Source organism: Oncorhynchus nerka, linkage group LG22 (genome assembly GCF_034236695.1).
Source record: "Oncorhynchus nerka isolate Pitt River linkage group LG22, Oner_Uvic_2.0, whole genome shotgun sequence".
Lineage (NCBI taxonomy): Eukaryota > Metazoa > Chordata > Actinopteri > Salmoniformes > Salmonidae > Oncorhynchus > Oncorhynchus nerka.
The window spans coordinates 98,394,417-98,411,058 of record NC_088417.1 but is presented as its reverse complement, the minus strand read 5'-3'; the positions used below and the strand labels follow the sequence as shown (position 1 = coordinate 98,411,058).

The 16,642-nt window shown below is 38.2% G+C and overlaps 1 protein-coding gene across 1 annotated transcript in view; it reads right to left on the bottom strand.

The window, feature by feature from the left end:
- Positions 1-13,538, bottom strand: part of LOC115122474 (one cut domain family member 2-like) — a 48,944-nt gene extending 35,406 nt beyond the window's left edge. The window contains exons 1-2 of the mRNA XM_065007754.1: positions 12,241-13,538; positions 6,427-6,513 (exon numbers count right to left, since the gene is read on the bottom strand). Coding sequence (XP_064863826.1) covers positions 6,427-6,513; positions 12,241-13,357 — 1,204 coding nt within the window. The 5' untranslated portion in view covers positions 13,358-13,538. The remainder of the gene's footprint in view (positions 1-6,426; positions 6,514-12,240) is intronic.
- Positions 13,539-16,642: the final 3,104 nt, after the last annotated feature.

The window sequence follows — 16,642 nt, the reverse complement described above, 5'->3', positions numbered from 1 at the left end:
GATACGCCGCACTGACACGCAAAACTGGGTGACTGGCACGCAAACTGACTGGCAGCAAACTGACTCTGAGGCACGCAAATCTTTCACGTGACTCGCAAACTTTTAGTGTCAAACTGACTGCAAACTGATCACGCAAACAGGAAATAGTCAAACTGTCTCGTCTGGGCACGCAAAACTTGAGTTGCTTTAAACAACCAAACATCACTAGTCAAAATAAACTGCATAAACGACGCGCAAACCACACACCGCGCAAACTGACTGCTGCACACACCGCAAACTGACTTGACTCAATAGTGTCAAACTGTCAAACTGACTGGCACGCAAACTGACTGACACGCAAACTGACTGACACGCAAACTGTCCATTAGGGATTTCTCCACACAAGACACAGCAGACACACAGAGTTTGCAGCCTAAAAACAGACACGCACAAAAATGACATCAAACTGTTCAAACTTGACAGACACACACTGTATTTACTTTAGTGATGTCACTGACTGAGGAAATAGTCTCAGAGGGATCCACGCAAACAGAATTAAAATAAAAATTAAACTGAGTTTGACAGCACACACACACACGCAAACTGACTAAAAGACACAGAGACACAGACAAATGACAGCACACACTGATACCTGGCGCCAAACTGACTCAGATTTTTCTTTCTACGACAACTGATGAATCTTATTAATACTCCTCACTACTACAGATTCACTTTAGACCGTCAAACAACTGACTGATTCAACCAAACTTCAACTACTGTAGCAAACTGACTGTTAAAACTCACTGACTGAATCTTGGTTGCTTTAATCAAACACATAGTAAACACAAACTGACTGTTCACGCAAACACTGGATTGACTGACACGCAAATGACTGGCACGCAAAATGATCAACCAAACATAGTCTCTTCTCTCTAATCAGGATAAAACTGTAGGAATCAGCAGTGTTGGATGATGACATCACCAGCCAGCGTCCAAAGGTCTGTAACCAGACTTATTTATTAGCCCTGTGAAACAACCAATTACAGTTCATTTTCATCGACTTTTAGTGATGTCACTGTACTGATGAGGAAATAGTCTCAGAGGGATTTTGGTCAATTAAAATAAAAAATCCTGTTCCTTCCTATAACCAAGTATGTACCATTAGGGATGGACACACACAGACACACAGACACACACACACACACAGACACGCACACACACACACACACACAGACACACAGACACACACACACGCACACACAACCTAGGATACGCTCAGACCCAAATGAATCAACAAGCACTTTTAGTTATTTTTCTTTTCTACGACAACTGATGAATCTTATTAATACTCCTCACTACTACAGATTCATATAGCAAGGTATCAACCACATAGTAGTCAAACTGTTCAGCGTCTTGGTTGCTTTATTCAACCACATAGTAGTCAAACTGTTCAGCGTCTTGGTTGCTTTAATCAACCACATAGTAGTCAAACTGTTCAGCGTCTTGGTTGCTTTAATCAACCACATAGTAGTCAAACTGTTCAGCGTATCTTGGTTGCTTTAAATAGAATATGGCCGACAAATTTATCCTAAAACAAAATGACTAATCCAGTAAGATTCTGAAAAAGTTAAATAGTTTGATTGCTACTAAAACATCACATATCCAGAAGCATGGTGTTGGTTCAGTGCTTTTGTCTAGAGACAGAGAGGGGCTGCATGTGACCCAGTAAGTGAGTCTCTGTTTGGTTTAAGAAGAGAGCAGGGTCAATAAACATTGCCCTTTACACATCCAGTGTGTTGACAGCATCAAGATGAAGAAACAAAAAGTGGTACAGAGATCAACAGAGAGTCACTGTTGGATGGTTTGGCCAGTCAGACCTGGCTAGCAGATCATCATCAGCATGCTTTAACTGGGGAGGAGAAATACTGCCATACTCAAGCTTTCTGTTATCTAGACTGGAAAACAGACGTAAACACACTGTGATAGTGGGACACATGTTGCTCAGTAAAACAGATCCTTACACCGTAGTTTACAACATTGGCGAATTTATCTTGAATCCCAAAGCCAGGTGAACTCATCATCTCACTGGATAATGTAGGACACTTCAACCTATCTCCTGACAAAAGAAACCAAAATGCAAAACAAATATATATATATACACACGTTTATAAACATCCTCTCATCATTTTAAACTGGTAAATGTCTGAGATAATAGTGTGTTTTCATCACAATGTTACTTACTATTAGCATAAGTAGGCCTACTTGGACTTTAAATGGCTTTAAACCACATATTAAAGACCATTATCAACAATTGGATTTCTCAAATCCAATATCACATGTAATCCAATAGTGAATATACCCCAGTCTAAAATTAATCCAATATCACATGTAATCCAATAGTGAATATACCCCAGTCTAAAATTAATCCAATATCACATGTAATCCAATAGTGAATATACCCCAGTCTAAAATTAATCCAATATCACATGTAATCCAATAGTGAATATACCCCAGTCTAAAATTAATCCAATATCACATGTAATCCAATAGTGAATATACCCCAGTCTAAAATTAATCCAATATCACATGTAATCCAATAGTGAATATACCCCAGTCTAAAATTAATCCAATATCACATGTAATCCAATAGTGAATATACCCCAGTCTAAAATTAATCCAATATCACATGTAATCCAATAGTGAATATACCCCAGTCTAAAATTAATCCAATATCACATGTAATCCAATAGTGAATATACCCCAGTCTAAAATTAATCCAATATCACATGTAATCCAATAGTGAATATACCCCAGTCTAAAATTAATCCAATATCACATGTAATCCAATAGTGAATATACCCCAGTCTAAAATTAATCCAATATCACATGTAATCCAATAGTGAATATACCCCAGTCTAAAATTAATCCAATATCACATGTAATCCAATAGTGAATATACCCCAGTCTAAAATTAATCCAATATCACATGTAATCCAATAGTGAATATACCCCAGTCTAAAATTAATCCAATATCACATGTAATCCAATAGTGAATATACCCCAGTCTAAAATTAATCCAATATCACATGTAATCCAATAGTGAATATACCCCAGTCTAAAATTAATCCAATATCACATGTAATCCAATAGTGAATATACCCCAGTCTAAAATTAATCCAATATCACATGTAATCCAATAGTGAATATACCCCAGTCTAAAATTAATCCAATATCACATGTAATCCAATAGTGAATATACCCCAGTCTAAAATTAATCCAATATCACATGTAATCCAATAGTGAATATACCCATCCCAGTCAATATCACATGTAATCCAATAGTGAAGTCTAAAATTAATCCAATATCACATGTAATCCAATAGTGAATATACCCCAGTCTAAAATTAATCCAATATCACATGTAATCCAATAGTGAATATACCCCAGTCTAAAATTAATCCAATATCACATGTAATCCAATAGTGAATATACCCCAGTCTAAAATTAATCCAATATCACATGTAATCCAATAGTGAATATACCCCAGTCTAAAATTAATCCAATATCACATGTAATCCAATAGTGAATATACCCCAGTCTAAATTAATCCAATATCACATGTAATCAATAGTGAATATACCCCAGTCTAAAATTAATCCAATATCACATGTAATCCAATAGTGAATATACCCCAGTCTAAAATTAATCCAATATCACATGTAATCCAATAGTGAATATACCCCAGTCTAAAATTAATCCAATATCACATGTAATCAATAGTGAATATACCCCAGTCTAAAATTAATCCAATATCACATGTAATCCAATAGTGAATATACCCCAGTCTAAAATTAATCCAATATCACATGTAATCCAATAGTGAATATACCCCAGTCTAAAATTAATCCAATAAATGTAATCCAATATACCCCAGTCTAAAATTAATCCAATATCACATGTAATCCAATAGTGAATATACCCCAGTCTAAAATTAATCCAATATCACATGTAATCCAATGAATATACCCCAGTCTAAAATTAACCCAATAGTGAACAGTCTAAAAATTAATCCAATATCACATGTAATCCAATAGTGAATATACCCCAGTCTAAAATTAATCCAATATCACATGTAATCCAATAGTGAATATACCCCAGTCTAAAATTAATCCAATATCACATGTAATCCAATAGTGAATATACCCCAGTCTAAAATTAATCAATATCACATGTAATCCAATAGTGAATATACCCCAGTCTAAAATTAATCCAATATCACATGTAATCCAATAGTGAATATACCCCAGTCTAAAATTAATCCAATATCACATGTAATCCAATAGTGAATATACCCCAGTCTAAAATTAATCCAATATCACATGTAATCCAATAGTGAATATACCCCAGTCTAAAAATTAATCCAATATCACATGTAATCCAATAGTGAATATACCCAGTCTAAAATTAATCCAATATCACATGTAATCCAATAGTGAATATACCCCAGTCTAAAATTAATCCAATATCACATGTAATCCAATAGTGAATATACCCCAGTCTAAAATTAATCCAATATCACATGTAATCCAATAGTGAATATACCCCAGTCTAAAATTAATCCAATATCACATGTAATCCAATAGTGAATATAGTCCCCAGTCAATAAAATTAATCCATATATCACATGTAATCCAATAGTGAATATACCCCAGTCTAAAATTAATCCAATATCACATGTAATCCAATAGTGAATATACCCCAGTCTAAAATTAATCCAATATCACATGTAATCCAATAGAATATACCCCAGTCTAAAATTAATCCAATATCACATGTAATCCAATAGTGAATATACCCCAGTCTAAAATTAATCCAATATCACATGTAATCCAATAGTGAATATACCCCAGTCTAAAATTAATCCAATATCACATGTAATCCAATAGTGAATATACCCCAGTCTAAAATTAATCCAATATCACATGTAATCCAATAGTGAATATGTCTAAAATTAATCCAATATCACATGTAATCCAATAGTGAATATACCCCAGTCTAAAATGAATCCAATATCACATGTAATCCAATAGTGAATATACCCCAGTCTAAAATGAATCAATATCACATGTAATCAATAGTGAATATACCCCAGTCTAAAATTAATCCAATATCACATGTAATCCAATAGTGAATATACCCCAGTCTAAAATTAATCCAATATCACATGTAATCCAATAGTGAATATACCCCAGTCTAAAATTAATCCAATATCACATGTAATCCAATAGTGAATATACCCCAGTCTAAAATTAATCCAATATCACATGTAATCCAATAGTGAATATACCCCAGTCTAAAATTAATCCAATATCACATGTAATCAATAGTGAATATACCCCAGTCTAAAATTAATCCAATATCACATGTAATCCAATAGTGAATATACCCCAGTCTAAAATTAATCCAATATCACATGTAATCCAATAGTGAATATACCCCAGTCTAAAATTAATCCAATATCACATGTAATCCAATAGTGAATATACCCAGTCTAAATTAATCCAATATCACATGTAATCCAATAGTGAATATACCCCAGTCTAAAATTAATCCAATATCACATGTAATCCAATAGTGAATATACCCAGTCTAAAATTAATCCAATATCACATGTAATCCAATAGTGAATATACCCCAGTCTAAAATGAATCCAATATCACATGTAATCCAATAGTGAATATACCCCAGTCTAAAATGAATCCAATATCACATGTAATCCAATAGTGAATATACCCCAGTCTAAAATTAATCCAATATCACATGTAATCCAATAGTGAATATACCCCAGTCTAAAATTAATCCAATATCACATGTAATCCAATAGTGAATATACCCCAGTCTAAAATTAATCCAATATCACATGTAATCCAATAGTGAATATACCCCAGTCTAAAATGAATCCAATATCACATGTAATCCAATAGTGAATATACCCCAGTCTAAAATTAATCCAATATCACATGTAATCCAATAGTGAATATACCCCAGTCTAAAATTAATCCAATATCACATGTAATCCAATAGTGAATATACCCCAGTCTAAAATTAATCCAATATCACATGTAATCCAATAGTGAATATACCCCAGTCTAAAATTAATCCAATATCACATGTAATCCAATAGTGAATATACCCCAGTCTAAAATTAATCCAATATCACATGTAATCCAATAGTGAATATACCCCAGTCTAAAATTAATCCAATATCACATGTAATCCAATAGTGAATATACCCCAGTCTAAAATTAATCCAATATCAATCCATTAAGGCAAAAAAAGGATTTCCCTCTAAATACACATCTAACTAACTCCACATTACACTAGTTATATTTCTATCTGTCGAACATTACTACATGTTATTTTTTTGTTTACTTTGTTTTAACATACCATAGTTTTGGGTCCCTGTGCACAATGTTGTCAGTGTCTGACAATGCATCCCATTTGACCCAATCATGGCGTGCTCTCTACTGGTACCTGTAAGGGAGGAGGCACACAGGGAAAAGGCTTGGTGTGGTGATCCGGTTTGTTGTTGTTATAGCCGCTGTCTGTTTACCTACTACAACATTAGGAGATTAATACACACTAATTTACATACTGCATTTCTCCTTCCCGTTTTAAAATACCCATTATTAGGATACCACTTCAGTGTACGTCAGATAGAAACCACACGTTGTGCCTTCGCAAAGTATTCAGATCCTTTTTTCTACATTTTGTTATGTTACAAGCCTTATTCTAAAAAATGGATTAAATTCACTTTTTTCCTCATCAATCTACACATAATACCCCATAACGACATCACAATACCCCATAATGACATCACAATACCCCATAACGACATCACAATACCCCATAACGACATCACAATACCCCATAACGACATCACAATACCCCATAATGACATCACAATACCCCATAATGACATCACAATACCCCATAACGACAAAGCAAAAAAACGTTTTTTAGAAATGTTTTGCAAAGTATTCTCAGACCCTTTACTCAGTACTTTGATGAAGGACCTTTGGCAGTGATTACAGCCTTGAGTCTTCTTGGGTATGACGCTACAAGTTTGGCACGCCTGTACTTGGGGAGTTTCTCCCATTCTTCTCTGCAGATCCTCTCAAGCTCTTTCAGGTTGGATGGGTAGCGTTGCTGCACAGCTACTTCCAGGTTTCTCCAGAGATGTTCGATCGGGTTCAAGTCCAGGCTCTGGCTGGGCCACTCAAGGACATTCAGAGACTTGTCCCGAATACACTCCTGGCTGTGTGCTTAGGGACGTTGTCCTGTTGGAAGGTGAACCTTCATCCCAGTCTGAGGTCCTGAGCACTTTGGAGCAGGTTTTCATCAAGAATCTCTCAGTACTTTGCTCCGTTCATCTTTCCCTCAATCCTGACTAGTCTCCAACATCTCCACAGCATGATATTGCTACGCTTCACCATAGGGATGATGCCAGATTTCCTCCAGATGTGATGCTTGGCATTCAGGCCAAAGAGTTCAATCTTGGTTTCATCAGACCAGAGAATCTTGTTTCTTATGGTCTGAGAGTCCTTTAGGTGCCTTTTGGCAAACTCCAAGTGGGCTGACATCTGCCTTTTAATGAGGAGTGGCTTCCGTCTGGCCACTCTATCATAAAGGCCTGATTAGTGGAGTGCTGCAGAGATGGTTGTCTTTCTGGAAGGTTCTCCCATCTCCACAGAGGAACTCTGGAGCTCTGTCAGAGTTACCATCTGGTTCTTGGTCACCTCCTGACCAAGGCCCTTCTCCCCCGATTGGTCAGTTTGGCCAGGAGGCTAGTTCTAGGAACAGTCTTGGTGGTTCCAAACTTCTTCCATTAAGAATGATGGAGGCCACTGTGTTCTTGGGGACCTTCAATGCTGCAGACATTTTTTGGTACCTTTCCCCTGATCTGTGACTCGACACAATTCTGTCTCAGAGTACGGACAATTCCTTTCAACCTCACGGCTTGGTTTTTGCTCTGACATCCACTGTCAACTGTGGGACCGTATATAGACAGGTGTGTGCCTTTCCAAATCATGTCCAATCAATTGAATTTACCACAGGTGGACTCCAATCAAGTTGTAGAAACATCTCAAGGATGATCAATGGAAACAGGGTGCACCTGAGCTCATTTTCAAGTCTCATAGCAAAGAATTTAAATACTTATGTAAATAAGGTATTTCTGTTTTTATTTTTAATAAATTTGTCAAAATCTGTAAAAACCTGTTTTCACTTTGTCATTATGGGGTTTTGTGTTTAGATTGATGAATGAAAAAATATATATTATCAATTTTAGAATTAGGTTGTACACTTATACTTCACTGTATACTTCATTCTTCAAAGTAATTTATAAAACTAAAAAAATCTAAATCAATAAAGCACATGATCATGTTGACTTTTAATTCATCAATAATTTCTGGATGAGTGCTCTCCTACAAACATCAAGGCTAACTGACAGTTAAGCCAAAACTAGAATAGCACACACACTGCCACTCTCAATTTATGCCTGAAAAACCAGGAAAATCACATATAAAACATAGAATTTTAGGCTGCAATAAATAATCATCCCAGACACATTTCAGTTCAGTTTTTCTCAAACTAAAGTGTGAAATCAACAGACAGGTTCAGTCTTTGGTCTGAGGCGGTTGATGTGGGTGTTGTGAGAAAGAGAGAGAGAGGGCAGCAGAGATACTGTCGCTCCAGTGCTGGGAAGAAGGTAAAACCCCGCCTGCGTCATCAGTTTTACTGGAACAGCTACCGTATCGGGTTCAACAGATCAATGCGAACTGGGTCCACGCGTTTATGTTATTGTTGCCGGCATTAATGCCCTTTTAATCTTGTGGAGATTATCGCCATCGATCCACATCCATACTGCCTAACAGATTTGTTTGGAAAAAAAGTGACAACTGCACAACCGACAGAATGGCAGGAGCGACAATAAACAAAATGTCCTGTGTGTTTTCGTTAGATATGTTTCCCCCTTCTTTGTTTTTACTGTGCCCAAGTACATCACATGAACATCATTTTCCTACAACGTAATTTCATGTTAAATGTGACATAGAATATTTGCTTTTTCTAATGGCCTACTTTAGCTTCGGTCTAATTTCACAGTGACGCCAGAGGAATATTGTGCGAAATACATTCGGTCTATATGGTTTTAATTTCACAAAAGAGGTAGAGGTATTGGAGTGTATTTTTCTATGTAGAAATTATTATAGTGTTAAAGATATTTCTCCCTAAATCGCTATAATTTCAACGTCACAAACACCATAGTTAATTTAAAAAGATTTACATAATTTTATTTTAGAAATAAAAGCAATATAGACCTACGCTTTTTTTCGATGGTCTATAGTTAAGGATGCATTTATTATCCAATTTTTGTTTCTTATTTGTTTATAGGCCTATTAATTTGTTTATTTTGCATATAATTCCACTCATTCGTTAATTATGAATAGGCTTAATAACGTCTACCTGTTCAATCTCAACAGTCCAGAATTCTATCGTGACGCATGTCCTGTGTGATTTATTTATTTTGTCAAGTTATTTCAGCTGGACTGTAAACCGCATATCAATGACGTCGGCTCGGCTAGCTGTAACCGGGAATGTTGTCGGGTCCGTGGCAGGCACATGGAGATGTCAGCCAGGACCAGGACAGGCCTGATTACATGCAGCAGTGTGAGTGCCGGTGGAATAAGTTTGAGTCAAGTGTCACGTTTCATTTGACTACAACTAATAAAGCTGTGACAGGGCCATTTCCCCCGCTGAAACCAGGCAGAGAAAGGGCACCCGTTCAATTCTCTCTGCCTAGGAGCTGTTGTATCAAATAATTAGTAGGCCTATGACCAACAGCTACTGCAACGGTGGTTATTGCCTAAATACCTATTGACTATTAATAAACCTATATTTATGTAGACCTACTTGACATAAACTGACTAATTGGAGAGAAAAACATTACGCATTTACAACCACATTTTTTTTTACATAATCTTATGATTCATCATTTTCAATCCGTGATATTTATAGACGTAATTGTTCTATTACACCCGCTGAATCTGCACAACGAACAGCGAACAAAAGCCTCGCGCCCTGCTCCACGTTTTGCCTAACTGGTTAACCCACGACAAGGTGACGTTTTGTGCTCGAGCTGTGGGTCACGCCGAGATTTATATCAATAATTCATTGAGCCGCGCGCTCTGCAGCTTCTGTTCTTCTTTTCAATTCCCTGGCTGCTGCCTCGCACCGAACCGATCACATAATACCTTCCCCCAAAAGCCCTGAGCTGCCTGGCCGCAGAGTTACCGCCTTCTGTAAACGAAGGATGCTGCTGCGGGGAAGAAGGGAAGTCTGCAAAGCCTTTCCCCTATATCATTTAAGGCTAACCAATGGTATAGGCTATATTTGTTGATGTTGTCATGGTGTCAATTGTGTTTACAATCGCTCCATTAACTCATGTTAATATTAAAACGGCCTTCAACGTTCGCTGCATGAAGTCATGGCATTTAACTGATCGCGGAAGGAAAATAATGTGACAGGTGACGATATGGAGCAACCTAATATCTTTCCATCCGTACAATATTAGAGTCATTGCATTATAGCCTCTTCAGAAAATGTCCCTGTTGTTCTTCTAATCACTACATTACGTATTGTATCTATACATGACATCTGATGGTGTAGTTGTTTTGTTGTACAGTTTTTTAGCAGGCTGCAATTTTGAATCATATCCTTTTAGAAAATGCGCAGAATTTGAAATATTGATCCACTATTCGCAGCTGGTCGGTCTGGTCTTCCTTTCCAAACCTCATCTCCATCAGGCAACATCCCCCCTCGATTTAGTCAAAACAGTCAACTTTCCACACTATACTTACGCACATAAATATGCGGCCTATACGCCTGTAATAATTTACATTTAGGATAGTCCATATTGAGTTATTCATCTGTGAAAAATACATTGCCGTCACTAATAGGCAATATTTGTTTGCTTAAAATTACTAGTGTATTAATTTAATGTACAGTGTATTTAAACACTATTTTTTTGTATGATTGTGAGAAGAGTGAACTAAAAGAAAAGAGGAAACCTCAGTAAATACAATTCCACAATCAATTCTGAAAGGGAACCAACTATAGAGAGGGTACATCTGTTCGCTTGGACGGAACAAAAGAAAGCCCGTCTCGTCGTTCCACGTGTTCTCGCTAGAGGGTGCACCAGCCTTACTATAAGGCTACCATGCATGTATTTACCCGCTTTTCAACGCATCCCAGGCTTTGATTGGAAAAATCTCATCACAATCAACAGCATTCTCTGTCAGTCTGTCTGTCTGTCTCTGTCCCCTTCTCTCTCCTCAATGAGGGAACACGCACAGAACAAGTCATAGCAATGTATTTGCACAATATTCCTTAGGCTTCATTAATAGCCTGCCTACTCCAGGTGTAAATATGTCTATTCAATAAAAATACAATTGTATATATATATATATAAACACACACACACTATATATATATATGTGTATAAAGAATTGAAAGGCCTCCCCCATAAAAACAAACGGCAAACTTGTGTATAATTATTATATTTTTCAGGGGATTTTCAAATTAGGTGCTCTGCTGTTTTTCAGTGCTGCACATTTTTAAAAATGAGTGTCCAATCTATCTGCTTATAATAATTTAATAATGACATTAAAATAAAGCCACACATGACATTTCATCAGAAGAACTTGCTCATCACTAAAAGAGAATCCCCCCCCCCCCCCCAAAAAAAAAATGTAGGCCTATACGCTAGAATATCAGTAGCATAAATAGATAATAAATCCCCCCCCTCCCTATTAAATAGCCTATTATTACATGGATAAATAATATTAGAGAGAAATCATTTGACCTTGTCATTGATATCGAGATTTGATTTGATTTGATTTTTTTGGATCCTCGTTATTATGGATCACTAATAACAATACTACTACTTTCATCTGAAATAAATGTCATTTATCTAGCCTACTCAGTACTGAGAGGTATAGATAGATAGATAGATAGATAGATAGATAGATAGATAGATAGATAGATAGATAGATAGATAGATAGATAGATAGATAGATAGATAGATAGATACTGAACTGTGTTTTATTACAGGGCTATAGCCTGACTACAAGCAGAGGCAGGCAGGCAGGCAACAGACATCAGCAGAGACGGGTCGGTTTTATTGAGGATACCTTGTCTTACCTGCAAGCCGTAGGGCTGACATCCTCTGAAACTCGGGTTCCTGCAGCCACTTCCACATCCTTCGAAAGGTCTCCCTTCCAGATTTAAGTTTACTCCAAGGTTTGGGGTTCCTTAAGAGGTCTGAAAGGGTGCCTTGCGAGCGACACAGCACCCTCTGAGCGAATATAGCCTGTGGGATGCTGTACCGCTTCAGTTCAGCTGTGATCCTTTGTGCCACTTCTTTGGTGTTGATCTCTTCAAGCTGCCCCGAGTTGTTACCTTGTTGTCCCGAGGAGGAGGGCGGTCTGTCCCGGTTGGAAGCCAACACAGGCCCGTGGGATTGAGAGTGGCCCGGGTGCCCGGTGTGGTGCATCCCGTTCAAATGCGGCATCATACCTGCCGTGGGGCCACCGAGGCCTCGTGAGAGGTGTTGATCACCCCTGGACAGCATGGCAGTGTGGGCATCGAAGTTGGAGCTTAGCATCTTGTCGTGCCCATGAGTGCCATAGTTATGGAGGTTTTGCTGTGTATTATGAAGAGAACCCAAACCATTGCCAAGAGGGCTGCTGGCCAGGGGGGATAAACTCTGACCCATCCCGGTCATGTCCTTATGATAGTGACTGTAGAGGTTGTTCATTGCTGGTAAACCCCTCTCGTCCCGCATCAGCGTGAAACTCCCGCTTACGTTCCCAGAGAGACGCTGGTGGTGATGGTGATGGTGATGCGGATGGTGGTATTTGTCCGAAACGGTTGAAATGGGGGGTAACGGTTGAAGTGGAGTTAACGTGGTGTATGTGCCGTTCATACCCATCCCCGGTGGAGATGTATCACACGGCATGCTCATAGCGTGATGGAGCGGGTGCGATAATTCTGGTCGGTACTCTCCGGCTCCGTCCAGAATCGTTGCCATGCTGGACACCATGGCGGACCGCGACGATGCAGCAGCCAGATCCTGATGTAACCGTAAAGAAGCCCCCGCGTTCCGGTTGTGATGGGGGCTGTGGCTGTTCATCAAGTCCTGGTCATGGCTCAGTCCGCCATGCAGATTGCCAATGCTGTCCATTGTCATCTCTGGGTTCATGGCGTAGGCATCCAAATCCTTGGCCAGGCATCGATAGGCGTTATAAGCAGTCTTCATTCAGCCCTCATTCAGTCCATTGATCTAGTTTATGTTTTGTGCCGGGATGGGTATTTCCTTCGTTTTGTTTTCTCTAAGGCCTCTTGTTTGTTTTTTTTGTTTTTGTTTTTTTACATTTAAAAACAATTCCGCTCTCTATCAGACGGGCCAGTGCTGAGTCTACCTAGATCCATGTCCGAGCCTCTCCTCCTCCTACGTATTATGTTTAGGCAAGAGGAGCTGTCCAGGATGGGCTTGCTGAACGAACAGCCTAACTCCGCTGGCGGGGAGGGGACTCACTGTTACGAACGGCTGATCTGACCACCCAGAGTCGCTACTTGGTTCAAATAAAGGCATTTCATTGGCTGCTTCTCCCATATTCATTTTTTTACGCGTAGAGCAAGTCAGATATAAAGGGTGGTAGAGATTTATACGCGTCTCTTGCATCTGGAGTCTGTCAGAAAGTATAAATGTCTTCTCAACTTCCTCAGCTGTAATAGTTTAACAAGACACACTTTTCAGTGAGAGACTTTATTGATAGCATGGGTTAAATAGGTACATGGTCAACATTGGGCCATACTTATTTGATTGTTTTTTTTTTGCATAGGCCTACAAGAACAAACTGGCTACCGACCAGTGGGTGCAGAATTAGATTAATAAATTATTACATGATTTGGATATTCATGTAAGTCTGTGGCGCTTATATTTGTCCATTTTCATGTGTTTTTGGCATATCCCAACGCCCCCTTAGAGGGGGGTCATGGCATGTCGTTATAAAACCCAATTAGCGTTAAGTGCCTTGTCAGCTGGGGGATTCGAACTAGCAACCTTTCGGTTACTGGCCTAATACGCTAAATACTAGGCAACCGGTTGTCACCGGAGGCTGCTTTATGGTGTTTCAAATTTTAATGTTACGTGCTCAGTAAAATGCATTTCTGTCAAGTTCGAAAACCAACCATGCATTAATCTATATCAATGTACTACACAAGGACAATTTAGGTTAGGCCTATATAAATAAACAAATAAGTAATATTTGTAGAGCTATTGTCATCATCATGTCCACATTCCTCCTGTTTTGCCAATTTGACCAAATATATAGGTGAGGAAAACAACATAGCAAGTGCAAAGTTACGATTTTTACCATCATTTAACTAGGCAAGTCAGTTAACAAATTCTTATTTACAATGAAGGCCTATGAACAGTGGGTTAACTGCTTTGCTCCGTGGCAGAACGACAGACGTTTTACCTTGTTATCTCAGGGATTCGATCTTGCAACTAGCCCAACGCTCTAACCACTAGGCTACCTGCTGCCCTCTTTAGCAAGAGTAACATGCTCAAACAAAGTGCAGATAGCCTTCTGTTCACATTTCAATCATTGAAAACTAGACCAAATGATTTCTCTCTTTCTTTCTCTCTCTCTCTCTCTCTCTCTCTCTCTCTCTCAAGTAGATCTGAGTCAGAAATATAACAATTATAAGATTGTTCAGGATATATGAGTTGTGTTATTCAAATCTGAATTCATCCTGTATGATACATTATCTCTCTCCCACTTTCCATGTGTTCTCTTCTTGACCATACCCAGATTTCTCAAAATCCCCTATTCTCCAGATTAACTTTACATCCTTATTCTCCAGATTAACTTTACATCCCTATTCTCCAGATTAACTTTACATCCCTATTCTCCAGATTAACTTTACATCCCCATTCTCCAGATTAACTTTACATCCCTATTCTCCAGATTAACCCTACATCCCTATTCTCCAGATTAACCTACATCCCTATTCTCCAGATTAACCTACATCCCTATTCTCCAGATTAACCTACATCCCTATTCTCCAGATTAACTCTATATCCCTGTTCTCCAGATTAACCTACATCCCTATTCTCCAGATTAACTCTATATCCCTATTCTCCAGATTAACTCTATATCCCTATTCTCCAGATTAACTTTACATCCCTATTCTCCAGATTAACCTACATCCCTATTCTCCAGATTAACCCTACATCCCTATTCTCCAGATTAACCTACATCCCTATTCTCCAGATTAACTCTATATCCCTATTCTCCAGATTAACTCTATATCCCTATTCTCCAGATTAACTTTACATCCTCATTCTCCAGATTAACCTACATCCCTATTCTCCAGATTCATTTTACATCCCTATTCTCCAGATTAACCTACATCCCTATTCTCCAGATTAACCCTACATCCCTATTCTCCAGATTAACCTACATCCCTATTCTCCAGATTAACTCTATATCCCTATTCTCCAGATTAACCTACATCCCCATTCTCCAGATTAACCTACATCCCTATTCTCCAGATTAACCCTACATCCCTATTCTCCAGATTAAATTTACATCCCTATTCTCCACACCTTTGTATCTTTGGTCTTTTGAAGCAGCAGTTGTACCACTCAGTATGAGGTCTAAATTCATATTACTACCCCGTTTGTAAAAAATAAAAATAAACTGGAAAATTGCTTACTAGCTGTCTCAAATGATAGTCGCCTGACAGTTGCCCTCCTTGAAGCAGGGCTGTTAGATAAACAGAATTGTCTCCTTGAGCCAACACTCTTACGGTACAAATGTCAATAGCAGAGCAATGTTTTTGAAACAGCTGAAATGTATAGATATTCCGATATTAGATATTGTCCTTATATTTATTGACTTGTTTTATTTCGTTTTACCAGAAATTGCAGTAACAGCCTGTTACATTCTGAAATTGTAGCAGTAGTTGTCAATTGCACTGAGTCACTTGAAACAATAGAAGCCTCTAAAAAAAACACCACTAAAAACATGTCAAATGTAGATCATACAAACAGGATATATATTTTGAATTTTTAACATTGTGTGATGATTTCAGAGGTGACACCACATGTCCCAAATAAGTGTGGGGTCAATTGTTTTCTTGGGGCCAAGAGTTTTTCCTGATCTGGTAGTACGCTAACCTAACCAACTCCGGACCCTAGTTGTAGCATATGTCATAGTAATAAATCAGCTATAAACATGGTCTATGGTCTATGATGGGACCAGATTCATAATCTAATCAGATCAAATCCTATAACAACTTGTAGAAAAACTCCTAGAACTACTCCTGGAACAACTCCTAGAACAACTCCTAGAACAACTCCTGGAACAACTCCTAGAATAACTCCTAGAACAACTCCTGGAACAACTCCTGGAACAACTCCTAGAACAACTCCTGGAACAACTCCTAGAACAACTCCTAGAACAACTCCTTGAACAACTCCTAGAACAACTCCTGAAACAACTCCTAGAACAACTCCTAGAACAACTCCTAG